Below are 23,467 nucleotides of genomic sequence, written 5' to 3' on the forward strand. Positions count from 1 at the left end.
ATTTCAGTGATTTCTGGTTTCTTGGTTTTTTTCCTTTGAACTTTTTGGGCATTCTGATTTCTCCAGCTCCTAACATTTGGATGCGTGGATGCTTACCTTATTCATTTTTAGTCTTTTTTTTTCTGAATGTAAAGCATCCAGAGCTGTACATTCTATTGATATATCCACCAGTTGCATTCCATAAGATTTGATTTGTAGTTACTTTGTTATTAAATTTGAAGCATTTTCTAATTTCCTTCAAGATTTTAAAAAGTTTAACCCATGAACTATTTTATTTTTTTTATTTTATTTATTTATTTATTTATTTATTTTTTTGACAGGCAGAGTGGACAGTGAGAGAGAGACAGAGAAAGGTCTTCCTTTTGCCATTGGTTCACCCTCCAATGGCCGCCGCGGCCGGCGCGCTGCGGCCGGCGCACTGTGCTGATCCGATGGCAGGAGCCAGGAGCCAGGTGCTTTTCCTGGTCTCCCATGGGGTGCAGGGCCCAAGCACTTGGGCCATCCTCCACTGCACTCCCTGGCCACAGCAGAGAGCTGGCCTGGAAGAGGGGCAACCGGGACAGAATCCGGTGCCCCGACCGGGACTAGAACCCGGTGTGACGGCGCCGCTAGGCGGAACTATTTTATTTTATTTTATTTTATTTTATTATTATTTTTTTTTTTTTGACAGAGTGGACAGTGAGAGAGAGAAACAGAGAGAAAGGTCTTCCTTTGCCAGTGGTTCACCCTCCAATGGCCGCTGTGGCCAGCGTGCTGCGGCCGGCGCACTGTGCTGATCCGATGGCAGGAGCCAGGTTCTTATCCTGGTCTCCCATGGGGTGTAGGGCCCAAGTACTTGGGCCATCCTCCACTGCACTCCCTGGCGACAGCAGAGAGCTGGCCTGGAAGAGGGGCAACTGGGACAGAATCCAGCGCCCCGACCGGGACTAGAACCCGGTGTGCCAGTGCTGCAAGGTGGAGGATTAGCCTAGTGAGCCGCGGTGCTGCCTGCTATTTTAAATTATACTTTTTTTTCACTTGAATTACAGTCAGAGAATATAATGCTGATCCTTTGAAATTTTTGAGGGGCCAGCGTTGTGGCACAGTGGGTTAAGCTGCAGCTTGCAATACTTGTGTCTACATGAACGCTGGTTCAAGCCTGGCTGCTCCACTTCTGATCCATTTTCCTGCTAATGGGTCTGTGAGAGCAGTGGATGATGGCCCCTGCCACCCACATGGGAGATTTGGGTGGAGTTTCAGGCTTTTGGCCTGACCCAGCTCTGGCAGCCTTTTTGGGGAGTGGGCCAGCGAATGGAAGGTCTCAGCACTAGGCTGGAGCTAAAGCTGGGAGCCTGGAACTCAGTTTGTGTCTCTCCTATGTAGGTGTCAGGAACCAGTGCTGCCTCCCAAGGTGTTGTGTTAGCAGGAAGCTAGAGGCAGGAGACAGAGCTGGGTAATGGATCCATGCACTTCAGGGTGGGACACAGGCATCTTAACTGCTAGAATGAATGCCCACTCCCTCAATGTAGTTTTAAGACTTTCTGTCTAGTTTTTGGTTTGTTTGTTTAATTAATATTTACTTGTCCAATGAGATTTCCTCTCTTTCACTAGGAATGTATAAGACTTCAAAAAGTTCACAGAAAAATGTGTCTTATTAAAAAACTATGCATGAATTTCAAATTTTTTATGCCACAATAAGCTTACTTTTATTTTTGTTTTTGGGATTTTTAAAAAATTTATTTTAAAGGCAGAGTTATAGAGAGAAAGGAGAGAGAGAGAGAGAGAGAGAGAGAGAGATCTTCCATCCACTGGTTCACTCCCCAGATGGCCTCATTGGCTGGGGCTAGGCCAGGCTGAAGCTAGGAGTCCAGAGCTTCCTCTGGGTCTCACACGTGGGTGCAGGGGCCCAAGCACTTGGGTCATCGTCTGCTGCTCTCCCAGGTGCATTAGTAGGCAGCTGGATCAGAAATGGAGCAACTGAGTCTAAAATCGGTGGCCATATGGGATGCCAGCATCATAGGTGGAGGCTTAACTTGCTATGCCACAATACATAGCAATAAACTCAACTTTCAGTTCTGTTTCCCACAAACTTTTTGAAATACCCTTGTATTTTCCTTTACCTCCTTGAGCATAGTTATGATTTCTGCTTTGACAATCCTTGTCTGCCAGACTGATGTTTGGCCTGGCAGGTAAGACACAGGTTAGTATACCTACATTCTGCTTCAGAGAGCCAGGGTTGGATACCCAGCTCTGGCTCCTGACTCTAGCTTCCTGCTAACAGGGACTCTGTGAGATGGTGGTGAGGGTTCAGTCAGGTGGCTCCCCACAACTCATGTGCAAAACCTGGCTTCTGGCTTGTGCCTCTTAGCTGTTGCATGCATTTGTGAAGTGAGCCATTGTATGGGAGCTCTCTCTCCATTTCTTAATAAGTAAATAATAAATAAACATCCTTATCTGCTCATTCTAAAATCTGAATCATATAACAATTGGTATCCATTGTGTGTTTTTTTTCTTTTGAGAATGGATCACAGTTTCCTAGTTTTTTAAAGAGCTATTTTGTATTAAGTCATTGTGTGTCTCTTCTTCCAAATATTGAGTCCCCTTGTAATCCGCCTACTTTTCTGTATTCTGCAGTGCCTGCAAATCTATTTTGTTGAAGTTTAGCTATTATCTGAAGGAGAAATGATCCAGTTGGAATTTACTCCATCCTTACAGTTGTATTTGTAAATGTTGTGTGTTTTGGAATAGAGGGTCATTTATTCAAGAAAAAAAGAGGGATTTCCCTGGCATTTATGAATAGATTTTACTTTTACAGTTTATTGTTGTTTTGAAATATGGTATTTTCACCATGTAGCTTAAATTTTTCTACTTTGTTTTTATCTTTTGCCTCACTGCAAAACCTTCCTAAGAAGGTCATTTTAGGTCTAAGCCAGTAGTTCTCAACCTGAGATGGTTTTGCCCATAGGGGCTGTTTGGCTCTGTCTTGAGATGGATTTGATTGTTCCACCTTAGGGTTACTGCTGGCTCCTTGTGGGTGGAGACCAGAGGTGCTGCTAAACATCATGCCATGCTCACCCCAGGTAGCGCCACACTCAAGAGTTCATAGTGTCGGGAGAGCTGAGGTTGGGAGCTGCAATGATTTTATAATGATAACTTGCTGGATGTCCAAGGGGAATCCCTCAGAAAAATTTTTTTCATTATTTATGCGTTCCTGCAGGAGTGACCTGTTCTGGCTAATACCATTTCTCCAAAATCACATGGATAAATGTAATGTCACTTGACTCACCCAATGAAACATGTTCCTTTTTCATTGTTATTTTCTGAATTTCCAGAGGGTATTTTTCAGCTCAAATTTGTGCTATTTCAGGTTGATTGTAACTATGTTTTTTACCTACCTTAATTGTAATAGTTTGGACTTTACATTTTAAAACTGAATATAATTTATTATATTGAGTAAGTTGAGAGACTAGTGAAATCGGTAGGTTAGTATTATAATTTAAGAAAGAGAGACTTGCACCCTGAAGTTGCTTATGTCTAGTTGATTGTTTTCCTCAGTCTGTTGTAGAATGAAGATCTGAAGTGCTTCCCCCACACCCACACTGTAGAACTGCATTTCCTTCTGTCTGCTCTTCCACACCTTGATTTGGTTTGAAGTATAGAGCTCCTTGGGTTCCACAGCTGTACTTAAAAAACAAACCAAGAGAAAAAGCTGCCATTTCTATTTTTCCTCTGATGGAACTGAGTATCACCTGACAAGGAATTCTTTTTAATAGTATTTATCTTAAAAACTTTTACAATTATATTTTATTTAAATATTGTTATGAATTAAAATAATACAAATTAGTTACATGAACCTTTCAGGAGTCACTTGTCAGGCACACTTTGATCTTTCAGATCTGTAGCTATCATTATCACTGGCTTTGAGCAGTGACGAGAAAGGAAAAGAATGCTATGTTTTTTCTTTTAAAGCCTGATATTCATAAACCCTGAATAGGAGATAATTAAGAATGATACCAGCTTTTATAACATAACACAAAAATTACACTTATTTGCTAACAAAATAAAGCTTGCAAATAGACTTTAAGAACTAAAGTTGTTTAAATGAAAATTAATTTAGTTTATTTGAATGGGCCTTCATCTAAATTTCATGTCATCATTAACACCCTTTTCTTGAGGAGAAAAAAAGTCATAGTGTTTCTAAAAGAAGCACTAGTTTCTCTTTCTTGTCCAATTACCTTCATTTGTAGAACAAAATTAATATTGCCAGCATTTAAAAAAGGCTCCGTATGGAGCAGTTGAACAGCTGACAAGATTAGGAAAGAATTCTTCCCAGTCAGTTGCTTGCTGCTGCTGGCTTCTGATGGATACCTTTAACTAAAAAGTGTAGGAATCTTAAGCCTGTTTATAAAAATTTTTCTCTTTTCATTCGTTTTCAAATGTTTAAAAGCACTGATCTATCTAATTTGACTTTATGTTCAGGTTCTTGAAGTTGTGATAAAGCATATAAATTAGTGCTACCCCAGAATGATACATTTCTGCATTTCTAGATCAGTCTGTCATCTTCTTGTGGGGTTTGGGTGTGTAATGCTCTTTGCTTTAATGCAGTCATTTAGTTGCACAGAATTTGATTTTTTTTAAAATATTTTTATTTTTTTGAAAGAGAAACAGAGAAGAGAGAAGAGAGAAGAGAGAAGAGAGAGAGAGAGAGAGATCCATCAGTGGTTCACTCCCCAGATTCGTGCAGAAGCTAGGGATGGGCCAGGTCAAAGCCAGGATCCTGAAACTCAGCTGGGACTCCCAGGGTGGCAGGGACCCAAGTACTTGAGCCGTCATTGCTGCCTCCCAGGGTGCATGTTAGCAGGAAGCTGGAATTGGGAGCAGAGCTGGAACTCAAACCCAGGTACCCTGACATGGGCTGTAGGGTCCAAGCGGCATCTCAGCTGCTGTGCCAAATGTCCACTCTGCATTGAGTTTTGAGGATTATTTCTAAATTCCAAATGCAAGCTCTTTATCAGATGCATGATTTGCAGATATTTGCAATTGTAGATTTGTATGCAAAGGAAATCCTGTTTATTCTTTGGCCAGTGTGAGACTGTGGGACAGTGTTGCAGCCAGGTTGACACTGACACGGTCAAGATACAGAACATTCCCATCACCACAAGCCTCCCTTAAGTTTCCCCTTTACTGCCTCACTACTTTACTCTTCTCCCACCCCCTCCTTAACCTCTGACTACCACTAATCAGTTCTCCATTTCTGTAGTGTTGTCAGTTCAAGAGTGTTAGATACACTAGAGCCAGCACTGTAGTACAGTGGATTAAGTACCCAGCATCCTGTATACCCCAGCTTTCCCTATCAGAGCCCTGTTTTGAGTCCTGGCTGTTCCACTTCCCATCCGGCTCCCTGATAATGTGCTTGGGAAAGCAGCAGAGGGATGGCCCAGGTACTTGGGCCCCTGCACCCATGTGGGAGACCCAGATGGAGTTCTTGGCTCCTGGTCTAGGCCTGGCCCAGCCCTGGCTATTGCAGCCATTTGGGGAGGGAACCAGCGGATGGAAGATCTCTCTCTCTCTCTTTCTCTGCCTCTCTTCTCTCTGTCACTGCCTTTCAAATAAATAAAATCTTAAAAAAAATAACATTATATAAATGTAAATGTGCAGTGGGTAACCTCTTAAGATTGGCTTTCTTCTCTCAGCACAATTCTTGTTGTGCAAATCAATGGTTTGCTCTTTCTTATTGCTGAGAAATATTCCACATTTAACTGTCTATCCATGTTTAACTGTTTACCTACTGAAGAACAGCTGATTTGTCTCCAGTTTTTATCTATTATGATTAATATATTTATTAGCATTTATATACAGTTTTTGAGTGAACATATATCTTCGGTTCCTATCGTAAATATCCAGGAGTGGAATTGTTGGTTGTATTATAGGCTAAACTGTTTTCCAGAATGACTGTACTATTTTACATTACCATTGGCAATATGTAAGTGGTTCCTTTTCTTCACATCTCACCAGCATTTGGTGCTGCCATTATTTTTAATTTTGGCTCTTCTGAGAGATGTGTCGTTGATATTTCATTGTGGTTTTAATTTGAGTTTCCCTGATGGCTAATGATGTTGAATGTCTTTCTTGCGTTTGCTGTTGTTTATGTATCTTCCTCTGTGAAGTGTCTGTTTGTCTCATTTGCCCAGAGGCTAATTTGCCCAGGTTTTTTCACTGCTGAGTTTTGTTTTCTAGATATTAGTTCTTTTACATGTGGTTTGTAAATATTTTCTCCTGCTCCGTACTGTACCGGTCTTATCTTCCTAAAGGGTCTTTCACAGAGAAGATTTGCATCTTTGTGACATCAATTTATAGAGAATTTACCTTTTATGGATCATGCTTTGGTGGCGAGTCCAAAAACATGTGCCTCGCTCTAATGTGGAAGATTTTTCTCTTAAGTTTAAAAAACTTTAAATATTATTTACATGACATTACACTCTTGTTTACTCCTTTGAAGTATACAATTCAGCGATGTTGACACACTTGTAATGTGCAGCCTTGGCCGCTGTCCTCTTCCAGAACGGTTTTCATTGTTCTACACGGAACCCTTCAGCCACTGCTCAATAGATTCCTGTTACCTTCTCCCCCTGGCCTTGGCAACCACGACTGTGCTCTCTGTCTCTATGGGTCTGCTGATTCTGGAGGTTTTATACAAATGAGATAAAAGCATATGCGGCCTTTTGAGTCTGCTTTCTTTTACTTAAGTGTAGTCTTTTGTTTGTTTATTATTTTTTTGAGGGGTAGAGTTACAGAGAAGACAGAGGGAAAGGTCTTCCATCCTCTGTTTCACTCCCTAGATGGCCACAACGTCTAGAGCTGGGCTAGTCAGGAGCCAGGAACTTCTCCCAAGTGTCCCATGAGGGTGCAGGGGCCCAAGGACTTGGGCCATCTTCTATTGCTTTCCCAGGCCATTAGCAGAGAGCTGGATTGGAAGAGGAGCAGCTGGGACATGAACTGGCATCCAAATAGGATGCTCGTACCATAGGTGGAGGGTTAGCCCATCGAGCCACAGCACCAACCCCTTAAGTATAGTCTTTTTAAGGGTTGGCCATGTTGTGGTGTTAATCAGCACTCTAGTCTGTCTTATGGCTGACTATGATCCCATTCAGTATCCATTCAGTGGACTAAGTACAGATTTTATTTATTCATCACTTGATAGACATTTGAATTATTTCTAGTCTATTATAAAACATGTTGCTGTGAAATTCATGTGCAAGTTTTTCTGTGGATACATGTTTATGATTCTCTTGAGTATGTGCTGACAGTGGAACTGCTGTGTTATACGGTAATTCTAGTCATTTTGTGGAACTGCCACACTGGGTTCCAGAGTGGCTGTACCATCTTGCCTTCCCACCAGCAAAGTATGAGGGTTCTTATTTCCCTGCATACTTACTGATTTTTCCCCCAAAAGTTTCAGTATTACATTTTACATTTTACTTCATGATCCATTTTGAATTATTTTTTAATGGGATTTAATGGATTTTTTTTAACTTCTGGGTAACTAATTGCCCCAGAACCATTTGTTGAGAAGAATATCTGTCTTCCACTGAATTCCTTTTATACTACACCTTTGTGAAAAATCAGTTTGATGGGCCAGTGTTGTGATGCAGTGGATTTAGCCTCTGCTTACCATGTCCCACATCAGAATGCCTGTTCAAATCCTGGCTGTTCCGCTTCTGATCCAGCTCCCTGCTAAGGTTTCTGGGAAGGTAGTGGATAATGACCCAAGTACTTGCATCCCAGCCACCCACATGGGAGACCCACATGGGAGATGGAGTTTCTGGCTTCTGGCTTTGGCCAGACCTGGCTGTTGTAGAGTGAAGCAGTAATGGAAGATCTCTCTTCTCTCTCTCACTCTGCCTTTTAAAAAAATAAATACATTTAAAAAAATCAGTTTGGCATATTTATATGGGTCTGTTCTCCATTGAGTGTGTGTGTGTGTGTGTGTGTGTGTTTAAGATTTTTAATTTATTTATTTGAGAGATAGAGTTATAGACAATGGGAGGGAGAAACAGAGAGAAGAGTCTTCCATCTGCTGGGTCACTCCCCAGATGACCTCAACCGTCAGAGCTGGGCCATTCTGAAGCCAGGAACCAGGAGCTTCTACTGGGTCTCTTACACAGGTGCAGGGTCCCAAGGACTTGGGCCATTTTCCACTGCTTTCCCAGGCCATAGCAGAGAGCTAGATCGGGAGAGGAGCAGCCAGGACTAGAACCAGTGCCCATATGGGACGCTGGTGCTGCAGGGGGAGGATTAACCTACTGTGCCAGAGCCCTGGCCCCCCATTGTGTCCTGTCCCACTGTCAACACTGCACCCTCTTGATTGCTGTAGTTAAACAATAAGTCTTGCAATTGGGAAACTGGTCCTTTCTACTTTAACCTTCTGCAAAATGCTTTTAGCTATTATAGATCTTTTTGCTTCTCTGTATCTGTATTGGAATAACCTTGTGTGTATCCATAAATTTATTTTTGAGTTTTGATAGGAAATCTCATGAAACCTGTATATTACTCTGGAGAAAGTGGATATCCTTGGGCTACAGAGAGCAGACTTTTGTTGGGGCTTTCTCTTTTTGTGCCCACTGAAGTTGCTGACGTCTTCAGGCTGAAATGTGGGTAATATGGTTCAAGAAGAAAACCCAGGCAAATCCCCACCTCTTAGGTCCCTAGGTGGTCTGCCTTCTCCTCCTCTAGTATTTGTTGTACTCAGCAGGGAGAATGAGGAGAGCATGTCTACTCCATTTTCCTAGAAGGACAAGTTGTATTTTCTTTTTTGAATTAACAATAGATATAGAGATTACTTCATGCTTGTATAAATTACATACTTAATCTGTTTAAATTATTGCATTGCACTTTATGAATATATATTTTTAACTAGTCCCCTACTGATGAGCCATTTAGGTTGTTTCCAGTCTTTTGCTATTTTAAAAAAGAGGTTTATTGATTTATTTGAAAAGCAGAGAGACAGAGAGTGAGACAGACAGACAAACATAAGAAAAAAGAGGGACAGAGAGTGAGATCTTCCATCATTGATTTACTCTCCAATACCCACAACAGCCTGGACTAGGGTAGGAACCAGGTACTGTATCCAGGTCTCCCATGTGGGCGGCAGGGACTCAAATAACTGCCGTCATCTGCTGCTTTCCCAGGTGCTTTAGGAGGAAGTTGGAATGGAAGTGCAGAATAGCCGGGACGTGAACTGACACTCTGATGTGGGATGTGGGTGTTGCAAGCTGTGGCTCAACCTACAGCTTCCCCACAAGTCTGTTATTATAAACAGTGAATAACTTCATATATACTAGAGATCTTCAAAGAGTTCATGGGAAATGTGTATTATAAAGAAATTACACGTGTATTTCAAAAATTTTTGTACAAAATAAGCTTATCCTTTTAGTCAGCTTTTCATTACTTTCACCAAAATTGATGAGAAGAGCCATTTAGGAGGGAAGAAGGTTTACTTCAACTCACACCTCACAGTCCAAGATTGCTTGGCCCATCAGTCGGGCATCTAGTGGAGGCTGGCAGTGGAAGAACCTCTACAGAGGCATGAACACTTGGCCAACCAGGAAGCAGTGAGAGACAGGAGGCATGTTGTTCTTCTGTGTCCACTGTGGTCTCTTCATAAATGCACCTCAGTTTGATCATGAGGCCCCACTCTAGCAGCCTAATCCAATCCAGTTACTTCCTGAAGGCCTTACCCTCAGACATCGTAATTTAATCAAGCCTCTACCTAATTCACCAGCCGTTAACATAAGACTTTGGTGTTTAAACATCTGTGAGAGTTTGGGGAACCAAATCCTCTTCAACCACAGCATTTAAAATCCACTTCCCATGAACTCTTTGAAGTGCACTTGTATGTATCAGTTTGCATGAAGCCAGTATGGCCAAAAGATAACATACTGGGCATAGAATTGCTGGGTCAGAGGGTATGTACATTTTACACTTTGATACATGATGATAAATGGCCTTCCATAGAGATTGGTTGTCAGTTTGAATCACCTTGACTGTATTTCAAGATGCAGTTCTAATGTTATCTATATAAACCTTATAGCATTCCTTGAATGGTTTTTGGTAATTAGTTGTCCAAGGAAAGTATTTATTCTGATCAATAATAGAACCTTTTAGAGATCTTTATATGATGCAATGTGAAGTGTGTTTGGTATTAAGTTTTACATTCTACTCAGATTTCTCAATGGCCCTTAACTTCTCATTTGGGCCTGAATTATGCTCTTGTGGCTGATGATGTTAAGCAGTACACTAATTAAGCAGTTTCTCGACATTTAATGGGTCATTTACATTCATAGACATTTCTTTTGGTTTGAACAATGTCTTGTTCACTGATTTATTACCATTTCCAGCCTAAGATTTTCCAAGGGATTTATTTATTTATTTTTAAAATTGAATCAGGGGTGGGGAATGTCTGGCCATATAAGACTCTTAATCATTTGGTCTGGCCCTGGCAACCATGGGTGGGACTTGAAATTCAATAAATCTATAACAGACTGATTTTTCCATTGATAATTTTGTATGGTCCATGAATGGTGTTATAAATATCCAAATGGTCCTTGGCAAGAAAAGGGTCCCCACCTGAATCAGGTAAACAAGAGTGGTGGGTAAGCTTCTGATTATATCATTTTGAGTGGATTCTTGCTGGGTATTCTATATATAATGGGTACTTTTGCTTTGGATTCTCTTTTTTTTAAATATTTTATTTATTTATTTGAGAGTTAGAGTTATGGATAGAGAGAAGGAAACAGAGAGAGAGGTCTTCCATCTGCTTGTTCACTCCCCAACTGGCCTCAATGGGCTGGAGCTGGGCCCATTCGAAGCCAGGAGCCAGGAGCTTCTTCTCCCATGTGGGTTCAGGGGCCCAAGCACTTGAGCCATCTTCTACTGCTTTCCCAGGCCATAGTAGAAAGCTGGATTGGAAGAGGAGCAACCCAGACATGAACCAGTGCCCATATGGGATGCTGGTGCTACAAGTGGGGGCTTTGACTACTATGCCATAGTGCAGGCCCCGGTCTGGATTCTTTTGCTCAATGCAGTGTCCGTGTTATTGTGCACTTCAGTAATTCATTCCCTTTTTCTGCTATAGAGTATTCTGTTGTATAAGTAGACCATGATTTACTTATTCATTCTTTTGTAAAATGGGTTATTTACAGCTTTTGGTTAAAATCAATAGGGCTTTTGTGTACATTTTTGTGCATGTTGTTCAGTGGTCATATCTTAGTATTTCTTTTAATGTCTTTCATCAGGATAGTTTTAAAAGATTGATTTATTTGAAAGGCAGAGTTACAGAGAGAGGAGAAACACAGAGAGATTTTCCATCTGCTGCTCACTCCCCAAATGCCTGCAATGACCTGGGCTGGGCCAGGCCTAAGCCAGGAGCTGGCAGTTTCTTCCCAGTATTCCCTGTGGGTGGCAGGGGCCCAGGGAATAGGCCATCTTCTCATGCCTTTTCCAGGCACACTGGCAGGGAGCTGGGTTGGAAATGGAGCAGCTGGGACTTGAACTGGAGCCCATATCGAATGATGGTGCTGTAGGTCGTGGCTTAAACCACTTTGCCACAATGTGAGCCCCTCAGGATAGTTTTAATCTCACAAAACTGCTGAAATTTTTCTTTTAAAAATTTTTAGTTTATTATTTTTTAAGGTTTATCTACCTGGGGGCTGGTGTTGTGGCATAGCAGATTAAACTGCTGCCTGCAGTGCTGGCATCCCATATGCATAGGCACTGGTTCAAGTTCTGGCTGCTTTCTTCCTATCCAGCTCTTTCTCAAATGTCCCCCCTTTTCTTTGTCTTTAAAAAAATATTTATTTAGTTATCTGAAAGGCAGAGTGATAGAAGGAGAAAGAGATCTTCCATCTTTTGGTTCACTCCTTAAATGGTCGCAATGACAGGGCTGGGCCATGCTGAAGCCAAGAGCCAGGAGCTTCTTCTGGGTCTCCCACTTGGGTCAGGGATCCAATTACTTGGGTCATCTTCCGCTGCCTTCTCAGGGCGCTGGATGGGAAGTGAAGCAGCAGGGACTCAAACTGGCACCCATATGGGATGTCGACACTGCAAGACCGTGGCTTTAACCTGCTGCACCACGGTGCCCGCCGCAATAAATACATCTTAAAAAAAATTTATTTATTTGAAAGGCAAATTGACAGAAATCTTCCATCCTGTAATTTACTTCTCAAATGGCTGCAATGGCCAGGCTGAAGCCATCTGGTTCCCAGGGTGTAGCAAGGGCCCAAGCACTTTGGCCATTTTCCACTGCATTCCCTGGTGCATTAGGGAGCTGGAATTATTTGTCTTTAGTTAATTTGTATACAGTAATTCGGATACTTTCCCCAGTGACTAAGATTTTCTTTCCACAGCTGGTGTCAGAAATGATGTTTGAAGATATCTGAATGACCTGAAAGTATTAGTAAATAGTTATTATTTTACTATATCTCTTGGCCAAAATCCTGGTTAATCAGTGCTTTTTGAATTAAAATAATATTCTATATTACATCCATCATATTCTTAGATATTTAAGATTTAGCTTAATAGTTTCAGGGTACTCCAAAAAAGTTCATGAACAATGTGTATTATAAAAACTGCACATGGATTTAAATAGTTTTTTGCCTCAAAATAAATGTCTTTTAGTTTCATTTTTCCAAGAACTTTTTTGACGTGCCATGGTGCATTCTCTGATTTCCCAAACCATGAAAAAAAGTTACCAAGCTTCATTTATTCATAATTAATTCAGTATGATTTCTCTTCTTTCTTCTTTTTTTTTTAAATAGCCTTTCCCTCATGTTTAAGTAGTAAAAATTTTACTATTTTTTTTCTTTCTGTTCTCAAAATTCCACTGGGGGTGACAATCATTTTTGCTGATTCACAGCTTTATCAGGTATGACTCCTAAGTGTCATGTTGGACTCCACAGATGTGTTGTTGAACTTTTCAGAGGAAAAGCCGTCTGCACTGATTTTCATATGTTTACTTGAACTGTGTGTGTATCTTACGAACATTATTGGGCTTCAAAGGCATAAAGTGACTTTTGTCTCAAAAGCATGCTTGCCAAATTTGTTATGCTTATGTTTCAAAATGAAGTTTTAAGTGTTTTCTGAAATATTGTTGTTTTATGTCTCTAGCTTCCTCTAGTATTGATCTGTGTATAATTCTGTATGTTTTTCCTGTTTATATGACTGTTTATAAATACATTTTTGCTATTCTTAGCATATGGTGTATATGTATTTTTTTGGATGGTGCATATTCTTTACTACAATACATATTCCTGACCAGACTTTTTTCAAAATATGTCCCATGAATACATTAGTCTTAGATGCTGAGTGGAATGGCACAGCAAAAGTTATCTCTCCTTGAGAGATTAAACCATGCACATTAGTAAATTAAAAGTATTGATTTTATGCAATAAAGAAATTATTTATCTTAGAATCTTCTAGAAATATTTGAGTACAGAACACTTTATAATGCACAGGGATGTTCTGAACCTACTGATCTGAGAAATGCTTCCAAAACTATGAGTAAGTTTTTTTTGGTAGTGTTTCAAAACATGAAATAAAATTGACACAAGTGATTAAATTTTCAAGCGGTTAAAGCATTTGGCTAAATTGTACTCTAGGGTTGAATTTTCTTTCAAAATTACATTTTGAAGCAGGGCATTGATTTTTCTTCCCCCATAGTAGTTCTCTTTCCATACTTTTGATGATCTTTAAGAAGAAATTCTAAAACTGTAACAATTCTGCTTTTCTGTTCAACAGTTATTTTTTGTTTTTGTAATTGTTTAATTATTATTTTCCTCCCATAAGAATTTGCTTTTATCTTTAAAAAACATATTTATTGTTTCAGATAGCGTGACACAGGAAAGGAGGCCTCCCAAACTTGCCTTTATGTCCAGAGGTGTTGGGGACAAGGGTTCATCCAGTCATAGCAAACCAAAGGCTACAGGTATGAATCAACAGGATACAATCCTTGGTAACTTACATGACATCTTATTTCCCACAGTATTAAAAGTATTATAAGTTATTACTCCTTAAAATGTATGTAGACTTTTTTCTTTCAAACTTTAATAGTTAAATTAAAAAATTTTTTATGTAGTGTTACTTAAGCTAAGGATTCCCAACCTTTCTTAGATGATGAGAAGTTTCTTGTGAGGATCTGTGTCTTTTCCTGGCCAACAATCACCTGCATTTTGAAACCCTGTCCTTGTAACATTTGTGTATATAGTTTAGAGTTGCAATTGTATAAAATAATCATATGTGGACAGTATCTTATAGGATAAAGTATACTTAAGTTTAATTGTGTAGATTTTGCTAACTGGCAAAGACATGGAACAGATTAAATTCCAAATTACTAAGTGGAAAGTTTTGTCTGTCTTCCAGAAACTACCTCACAGTCCATGTGGAGTCCACAGCTTTTGTGTTGTTGTTGTTGTTAGCTTCCACATACTTCATAGATTTACAGGGTGGTACTTAAACAAGCCAAACAGCTCATTTAAAAAGTTAAAAAATTTTTGTTAACTCAGGTGTGAGATAGGAGAAGAATATGTTTTCCTTAGTTATCTAGTGAACAAAACTATTTAAGCTTGTTTAAAAGGAAATTGTACTGTAAGAAATGTCATGTGACATCAGGCCCTGGGAAATTTAGAATTAATTGCAGGATATTTAAGGTAATAGTGTGTTTTGTGGTAACCTGTAGATCTACATAGGATAACTCAAACTTCTCACTCTCTCTCAAATATAAATAACCATGGTGTGTTAATTGTGTTGCAATAGATCTTAATTAAAGTATAGAGCTTCCTGCTTTAAGTTGAAAAAACAAAATCAAACCAACCCAGCTGCTGTGTGGGTTCTGGGTAGTCCACTGCTCTCCACTGTGTGATGTCTTCTGAAATAATACTGAGACAGGCAGTGTCTTCAAATATCTATGACGTAGTTAACTCTTACACTAAATAAATCCAATGAAGTAATAGTGGTTCACTTTTCAGATGTGAAAAAAATGAAACAAGGAATTTGATGACCAACAAGTCCAAAATGTTTAATCCTTTAGTCTTTTTAAACTTAATTTGTATGTAGATTTGTACATAGATTTGATGAGTTCTTCTGAAAAGAACTGTTTTAAAATACAGTCATTTGTCACTTAGCAATGGGGCTATGTTCAGAAAAATGCATTGTAGGCACATTTTTGAGGTGTGAACATCATAGAATGAATTTATACAAATATGATATGAACATTGTAGTAGGTGTAGTCAATTGTTAAGCAAAATGTTGTTATATAGCATGTGATTTTAATAGGTGAGCCGATAGGTTCATCACGTGAAATTGGAGAATGGTGATTTTTGACATTTGGAAGCAAGCTTTATTTAGCACAGGGAATGATTCTTAAAGGAATTCATTTAAATAAAAAATGCCTGCCTTAATGGACTCCCATTTCCCTCCTGTATTGACTCTTGGGCTGAAGAACCTTTATTACATTGCCAGGATGGCTGCCAAGTTGTTAAAAACTGAAGACAATAAGAAAATAGACTGTTTGTATCCATCTGTTGGTTATGTGAACAGTTGTTAATACCACATGCATATTTCTCATATTAAAAGAAAAGCCTATCACACCATATTGACTTTAATTTTAAAAGGAACTTTTCTTGTTCCATAGGATCTACCTCAGACCCTGGAAATAGAAACAGATCTGAATTATTTTATACCTTAAATGGGTCTTCTGTTGACTCACAACCACAATCCAAATCAAAAAATACATGGTACATTGATGAAGGTAATCTATAATTTTAGTGTTTTTTTTAATTATCCTCTCTTTAACACATCAGAGAAAAATGACTTTTTCATCAATACTTGTAGGTTTTAGAAACTGAATGAATAGAGCAGTCCTTATTAATATTGCTGACTATAATATTGTACACAATTTGAGCTGCAAATTTATGCAACATTTAAAAATGTGTCCGTAGCTTGATCTCTTCTCTTTACTGATCCGTGTAGGGGAGAAGCACTCCAGAACAAATTAAAGACTTTGCTGTCTCTGTCTGTCTTAGCTTCTTTGAAGCACTCCCTTTTAAAAACTCTAGCTTCCTGCTTCTGGGATCATTTTCTTCAGGTTTATTCCTTTCTTCATTCATCTGATGAACAACTCTGTGCCAGGCATTCTTCTGTGCATGGAGGTTACAGTGGCACAAAGAAGTAGAGGTGCTCCTTGCCCCTTTTGGTTAAGGAGGTCGTGAATGAAGCAGTCACTGGAACCGACGGAGCACTGCAGCGTGAGCGCAGTGAGAGCAGAGGATGGGCTTACTAGAGGACTTCTCCTCGGGGCTCCAAGGGATTCTCTGAGCAGCTCACCTGTGCTTAGATTTGTTAGAAGGCAGCAACGTGAAAGGGGACAGAGACCCTTTTAGGCAGAAGGAATAGCGTTTGTAAAGGCCCTGTGGAAGAATGGAGCCTGATGTTTGCCAAGGCCTGTGAAGAGCACAGTAGCTAGAGCAGAGAGAGAGGGTATACATATTCTGAGATGAGAATGGGAGATAATCAGAGCCAGGGCGTGTGCAGCCTGGAGTGCCCTGTTGAAGGAAAATGGGGAGCCACTGAAGGGTTTTCAGCACGGAGTGGCATGACTAAGTTGACCTTTTGGAAAGATTGCTCTGGCTGTGGTGCAGACAGTGGATTGAAGTGGGGACTATGAATGCTAGGACTTACTGAAGCCTGTTGCAGGGCCCAGTAATAAATTGTAGTAGCTGGAACTAGACTTGGGGAACAAAATGGAGGGGCGTGGTTGGGTATAAGAGATACTTAGAAAGTGAATTGAAAGGACAGTCAGAAAATGAGAGTCAAGAAAGAAAGAGATGTCAGTGAACATGTCTGGTTTTCTGGCTTGCAGAGTCAGATGGTGGCAGAGGAAGGTGATGAGTTGTCCTGAATGTGTTGAGTTGGTATGCCCTGTTAAAGATGTTGAGTTGCTGAATTGTGAAGTAGGCAGTTGAAGTAGAGGTCTGGAGCTTAGAAGAGAGGTAAGAATTAGATAAATAAACTTTTAGGTTGTGAATAATATTACACAAGGAAAGAGTGGCTATGGAAGGCATGAGTTAAGACTGAACCTTAAGAAACTTAATGGTTGGGTTTGAAGGAGGAAAAGTCATCGAAAGATACAGAAAAAGTGACAAGAGGGATATGGGGAAGATGCTTTTGAGTCAGGAAGCCATGGAACAATTGGGCAGCAGTATTGACTGCTCTTGATAGGCCAGGAAAGGTGAAGACCACACAGTGCCCTATGGGGTTAGCACCCAGGGCCATTGCTGACCTTGGTCAGTTGTGTCAGACGACTGGAGCATGCCAAGGGTAAGAAGTGAAGAAGTAGAGAAGTGAGTCCAGCTGCCTAAAATAGGAATTGGGACGTCATCCTGGACTTTCTCTCTCTCTCTCATTAGTCATAAGTAATCGTCACAAAGTCCTCTGGATTTCCTCTCTTCAATATTGCTAGAGTCTTTCCCCACTTCATTTCTGTCTTATTTCTGACCCATGGCTGTAGTTCAGATCCTTCATTTCTTCCTGTCTGGATGAATGCAGTGGCCAAACCTGTGTTCCTGCCACAGTCTTGCTTCTGTTAAATTTCTTCTGAACAGTAACTGTCAGCAGCAGCAGCAGCAGCAGCAGCAGCCCTGTCTTTACCCTTGTCATCATTGCAACTGGTATTTCCTGAGCACTTACTGCATTATTGTATTTAATCCTCACAGCAGTTTTATGATCTTTGTATGTATTCATTTACTGTTTTGTCATCGTTAGATAACTTGCCTAAGGTCACCGGGCTGTGGTCCTGAAGTCAGTGTTCCAACCCAGGTCTGTTTGACACCCGAGCTCATGCTTGTAATCACTACACTATGGCTCTCTTCACTTTCCTATCTGAGTGCCTTTTCTGAAGCTATGTTTCCTCGTGCCTCTCCTTCGCTTAGTACGTATTAGTATTTCACTAGCACTTGAAGACAACATTGAACTTTCTTTCTTTGACATGTTAGACTCTTGCGGTGTAACCCTGACTCATCTCTGTCATTTCCCCTGAACTTGGGCCATTCTTGGGATACACACTGCCGTCCCTTTTTGTGCTGCCCAAAGTCCTTTCTGCTCCTCCATCTCCACGGCTTACTTCTACTCACCTCTTAATTCACAGCCTGTTAGTTTATCCAGAAACCCTTGCCTTTCCTCTCCTACTTCTCCTAATTTAGGCCATGTATCATCAAAGTGGTTTGTTTACTTGCCTATCTCATCTGCCACATTATGTCCTAGTGTTTGCACAGGCTTAGTACCTAGTAGATCTCATAACTGTGTTTAAGCTAAATGAAAATAAGAATGTGAGAGTACTGTAGTGACTTTGTAGTGATCATATGGATTCAGTTACAGAGTAAAACACATCCGACAGTGTAATGGTGAAAATCTGCTGTTAAGGAAGTTCAGCTTAGATACTCACATGGGAAATGATTTTTGTCTTCTCCCTGCTTTCATCTCTACACTGAGTGGAGCGGTGAAAATAGGCAGCCAGGCCTTTACTTCTCAAGAATTCTTCGTAGGCAAGAGCAGGCGGCTAGGTAAGCTGGTGCTGCTTCCCCCAGGAAGCTCCTATCTCCTGATAGACTGCTGTTGTTAAGATGTGGCCTGAAACAAGCAACCAAAACCAAAACAAGCAAACAAAAGGTGTGGCCCGTGTGTTAGTAGGTACCGGAGTCTAAAAATTCTCCTGGAGTGTGTCTGGCACAGTCCGTTGGAGAATCACAGGCCCGCCCTCTTGCCTTGTTGTGACTGGCAGATTTGGTGATTCTTTTCCTGTGCGGTGATTTCTTTCTAAGGAAATAGGTTTTTTGTAATCTGGGTAATGTCACTTCTTTAAGTGAATGCTATTAATTTTGTCTTTCTTGTAAATACAGATTCTGTATTGTAGGGGAATATTCCTAACCTCTTGATTCTACTAGAAACTGGTCTAATGTTGCATAAGAATTTCATGAAATAATAGTGATCCTAAAAGACCCATGTGGAACATGGAGTAGGCCTTCGTTACTAAATTTGAAAATTGAAACAATTTAGATGTAAAAGAACATTATTTCTGTAGTTAATTTTACTTACACATTTAAAAAGCTTTTCTTTGTAACATTTGGTTCATTTTCTCACTTTTTCTTTTACAAATATTTGCTTGGATTAGTGGCTATACCAAATGTTATGGATTCAATTGTGGAAGACAGACAAAGCTAACAAAGTCACTGTGCTTATAGTGGGGAAATAGTTGATTGTGACCTGTGCAGAGGAGGGAATGAGCAACATGGTAGCAACAGGGTTGGGCTGGAAAAGATTCTTCCAGGAAAGGTTTTGGGCTGAGATCTAATGTGAGTCAGAACCTGCAGGGAAAGAGCTTGGAAGAGCATTCCAGGCAGAGGAAGTAGTGTAGGCAAAGGCCCGGAGGCGAAGGTGCATTGGAGAAACAGGAAGTAGGCCAGAGTGGCTGCAGCATTGTAAACAAGGAAAAGAGTGGTGAGCAATGAGTTCGGATAGGTAGGTAGGGAGCTAGTTCATCCAGAATCTCATAGATCTAGGTAAGAAATTAGTACTTACTCTAAGAATATCACAAAGCCGTTAGATGGCTTTAAGCCAGGGGATGATAGACTGTCACCTAAGATCTTTACATTTTAAAAAGATTTGCTAGCTGTTGTGTGATGAATAGATTGGAGGGGGACAAGAAGGGAGGCGTGGGAACCTGGTTAGATGCTGGTTGAAGAGTGGAAGATAATGGTACCTCGCATTAGGGAGATACTGGTTGATGTTAAGAGAAATGGACAAATTTCAGATAGAACCAGCAGTACTTGCTATACAGATTCAGATGTTGGACCTGGGGGATTCGATTTGAGAAAGGGTGAAATAATTTTTTAAATGTTAGATTAAATATTATTTCTAAAGAACTTTAAGTAAGCAAGGTATAAAACACAGTAGGTTTAAAGTGCAGTTGATATCCATGTAGGTACTGCTCAGTTTAAGAAAAAGACCTTTATCGTTACCTTTGAGATCCTCTGGTGTCTTCCTAATCCCGTTGCCATCACTGTCTCCTCTGAGCTACCATCATCTTAAATTTGATGTTTTATGATTCTCTTGTTTTGCCTCACAGTCCATCACTAAGCTTTGTGTACCTAAACAGTATGCTGTTAGTTCTTTGTGATTTTGAGCTTTATGTACAAGGAATCACATTGCATTCAGTGTTGTTTAATTAAGTGCCTCCCTTAACATGAAGTTCCTAAGATTCATCCAAGTTGTAGTAGGAATATGTGATTGTAAATTTCTTCATTTTCATTACTGTATCATATTTCATGCTATGAATATACCATAATTTAATTGTCTATTTGGCCATCGATAGACATTTGAATTGTTTTTATTCTCTTGCTGTTATTATCAGCTGTTAATAATATTCTTACATGTGTCTAGGAGTGGTGTCACTGGGATGTGGGATGTACACATCTTCCCTTCACTAAATGACCCCAAACTGTTTTCCAAAGAAGTTATACTGGTTTGTACCCCGATACACTTATAAACAGCAGGATCTTAATTTCTCTCATTTGTGGAGTCCAAGATAAAAGTGCCTGCAGCCTTGGTGTGTGGAGGGGACCTGCTTTCTGGTTCAGCGAGGACCACCTTTTTGCGTGTCCTCACTGGTGAAAGGGGCAGGGGAGTTCTCTGGGCCACTTTTAAGCGGGTCCTAGCATCGTTCATGAGGATCTCGTCTGTATGGCCTGTTTACCTCCCAAAGACCTCACCTCCGAATGGCCTTGCCCTGGAGATTAGGTTTCAGTCTGTGAACTTAGAGGGCCTGCGTGTGCAGTCTGTAACGCACGCCCATCAGTGTTGTGTGAGAGTATCAGTTGCTTCTCATCCTTACCCACAGGTGATATTCTAAGACCTTTATTTTGAACTGATATCTCATGTTGGTTTGGTTTTCATTTTCCTATTTATTAGTGAGGACAAGAATAATTTCATTGATTGTTGGCAATTTGGATGTCTTCTGTGAATTGCCTTTTCAAGTTTTTTTGGTCTATTTTTCTTTTTTCTTACTGATTTATAAACTTTTTTTTTTAAAGTTTTAGTCCTTTGTCTCCTACTATGTATTGCAAATATGTTCTTGTTTGCTCAGATTTTCACTCTTGCTCTGCCGCCTTTTAATGAGCAAGGAGTTCTTAATATCATGTGACCATATTTTTCAATCTTTTTGTATAATTTGTATTCACCTGTTTAACAAATTTCTCTCTACCCTGAAGTTACCATTTTCCAGGTTTATGATGTTCCCTGTCACATTTGTTTTAAAGCCATCTGGGGCTGACTTGGTGCAGATTATGAGTAGGATTCTATTTTACCTTTTGGAAAACATCAGGAGAACCGATGATCTCAATTCTATTCACAGCTCAGCCTTCCCCTGACGACCTGCAGTGCCTGCTGGCAGCTGTGCTAGTTATTTTAAGGGAGCACCTTTGGACTATGGCTCTCTTTACGGGTGTTTGCTTTCTGTTTTTGTGTTTCTCCTGGCTTTGAGCTTTTTAATATATCTGTTTTTCATTCATTTATGTTCTTTTATTTATTCTTGCTTGCTTTGGAGAGCATTTAAGTCTTTTAACTTTTTCAGTTCTATGCTGAATTCTTTAATGTTTAGCTTTTCTTTTTTTAAGATAAACTACTTAGTTTGTAAATGTCCTTTATAAGTGTTGCTTTAGCTGGGTCTACAAATGTTCTTTCTTTCCTTTTCCACTTTCCTTTTTCTTTATTTTTATAACGTATTATCATTTGTTCTTTGATCCGTTAGTTGTTTAGAAACATTTATTATTTTTATGCCATCATTTTGCACTAATTTCTAACTTTTATTATGGACAGCAAATATAACTTACATGATTCACTACAATCCTACATTTTGTTGGCTTGAACAACTGCATGTCATTTACTGAGGTAGAGAAGTGTGGTGATTGGGCGGAGAAGCAAGAACACTGGTTTGGAGAGAAGTTTGTGATACCTACAAGAATCCTAGTAGAGAGGCCATGCGGGCAGTTGGACTGGCTCTGTCTGTTAATTTTCAGAGGTGTAAAGCGTGTTTCCTCTTCTCAGATGAGCTTCTCTAACTGAGAATACTCTCTCGTAGTTGCAGAAGACCCTGCGAAGTCGCTCACAGAGCTCTCTCCAGACTATGGCCATTCTTCACCGCCCCTGCAGCCTCCCTCCGTGAACTCCTTATCCAGCGAGAACAGATTTCACTCCTTACCGTTCAGTCTGACCAAGATGCCCAACACCAATGGAAGCATTGGTCACAGTCCACTTTCTCTGTCCGTTCAGTCTGTGATGGGAGAGCTAAACAATGCCCCTGTCCAGGAGAGCCCACCCCTGCCTATGTCTTCCAGCAACTCGCATGGTCTAGAAGTGGGCTCACTGGCTGAAGTGAAAGAGAATCCACCCTTCTATGGGGTAATCCGCTGGATTGGTCAGCCTCCAGGACTCAATGAAGTACTAGCTGGACTGGAACTGGTAATTTAATTTGACCTAAAAATTGCATTTCTTTTCTATATGAGGTTTTGTGTAGATTTTCCCCTACTAGATGTTTTTGGAAAACTGTTGTATTTGTAAAAAAACAAAAACAACCCTATAGAAAAATGTTGCAACTGTGCTGCCTAAATCCCCTTTGCTACCCACAAAGCTGCTGCCTCAGTTGTTCCAAATGCGGGGTGATCTGTGTTCATGGAAGGAAAGCGGGCTTTTAGGCTAATGTATTTCGGCTCCTTATGGTAAACAGAACCCAGTAAAGGAGGCAAATCTGTTGTCAGCTTTTCTGTTTTTTTTTCCCCCCTCAGCCTCCCTTTCCCAATATGTTTTAATAGTTGTATCAGTGACTTTAAAATTAATCACAATTTTCCGAGATCTTTGGTAGAGGGAAGGATTTTCCTCTGAGAGAACAGGGAAGCGTGTTGTTTCCTATTTCATAATGCAGAGAGGAAGATGTGAGTACATTTAATTTCTGCCTAAATCTATTTTTTACTTGTTTGTTTCTATTATTAACAATATTTATTTACTTATTTGAAATGCAGAGTAACAGAGGGATGGAGATAGAGAGAGAGAGAACAAGCTCTTTTGTTCTAATTCATTCCCCAAACAACTGTACTGGCCAGGGCTGGACTAGGCTAAAACTAAGAGTCAGGAATGCGATCTGGGTCTCCCATGTGGGTGGTGGGGCCCCGGCACTTCGACATCATTTGTTGCTTTCCCAGGCACATTAGGAGGAGGCTGGATCAGAAGCAGAGCAGCCAGGACTTGACCTGGCACTCTAATATGAGATGCCATTGTCACAGGTGGCAGCTTAACCTGCTGGGTTGCAATGCTGGCCCCATATGTGTTATTTTTTGCTTTAACAACCCTCTTCTTCCGTCTTCTCCCTTATTTTAATACTTGTGGAAAT

At 40.3% G+C, this 23,467-nt stretch overlaps 1 protein-coding gene across 20 annotated transcripts in view; it reads left to right on the top strand.

The window, feature by feature from the left end:
- The window catches only part of CYLD (CYLD lysine 63 deubiquitinase), a 64,170-nt gene that overhangs the window by 20,419 nt on the left and 20,284 nt on the right, over positions 1–23,467 (top strand). For 7 of the 20 annotated variants that reach the window (XM_089318849.1, XM_051846744.3, XM_051846747.3 and 4 more), the window contains 3 exons: positions 13,862–13,960; positions 15,665–15,781; positions 22,163–22,542. In XM_089318849.1, the coding sequence (XP_089174975.1) occupies positions 13,862–13,960; positions 15,665–15,781; positions 22,163–22,542 (596 nt within the window). Of the gene's footprint in view, positions 1–13,861; positions 13,961–15,664; positions 18,591–22,162; positions 22,543–23,467 lie in introns of all 20 variants that reach the window. The other 13 variants (XM_089318851.1, XM_089318854.1, XM_070063182.2 and 10 more) reach the window with 3 other exon arrangements.

Source organism: Oryctolagus cuniculus, chromosome 18, assembly GCF_051225735.1.
Source record: "Oryctolagus cuniculus isolate XC-2025 breed Fujian yellow rabbit chromosome 18, ASM5122573v1, whole genome shotgun sequence".
In the NCBI taxonomy this organism is placed as follows: domain Eukaryota; kingdom Metazoa; phylum Chordata; class Mammalia; order Lagomorpha; family Leporidae; genus Oryctolagus; species Oryctolagus cuniculus.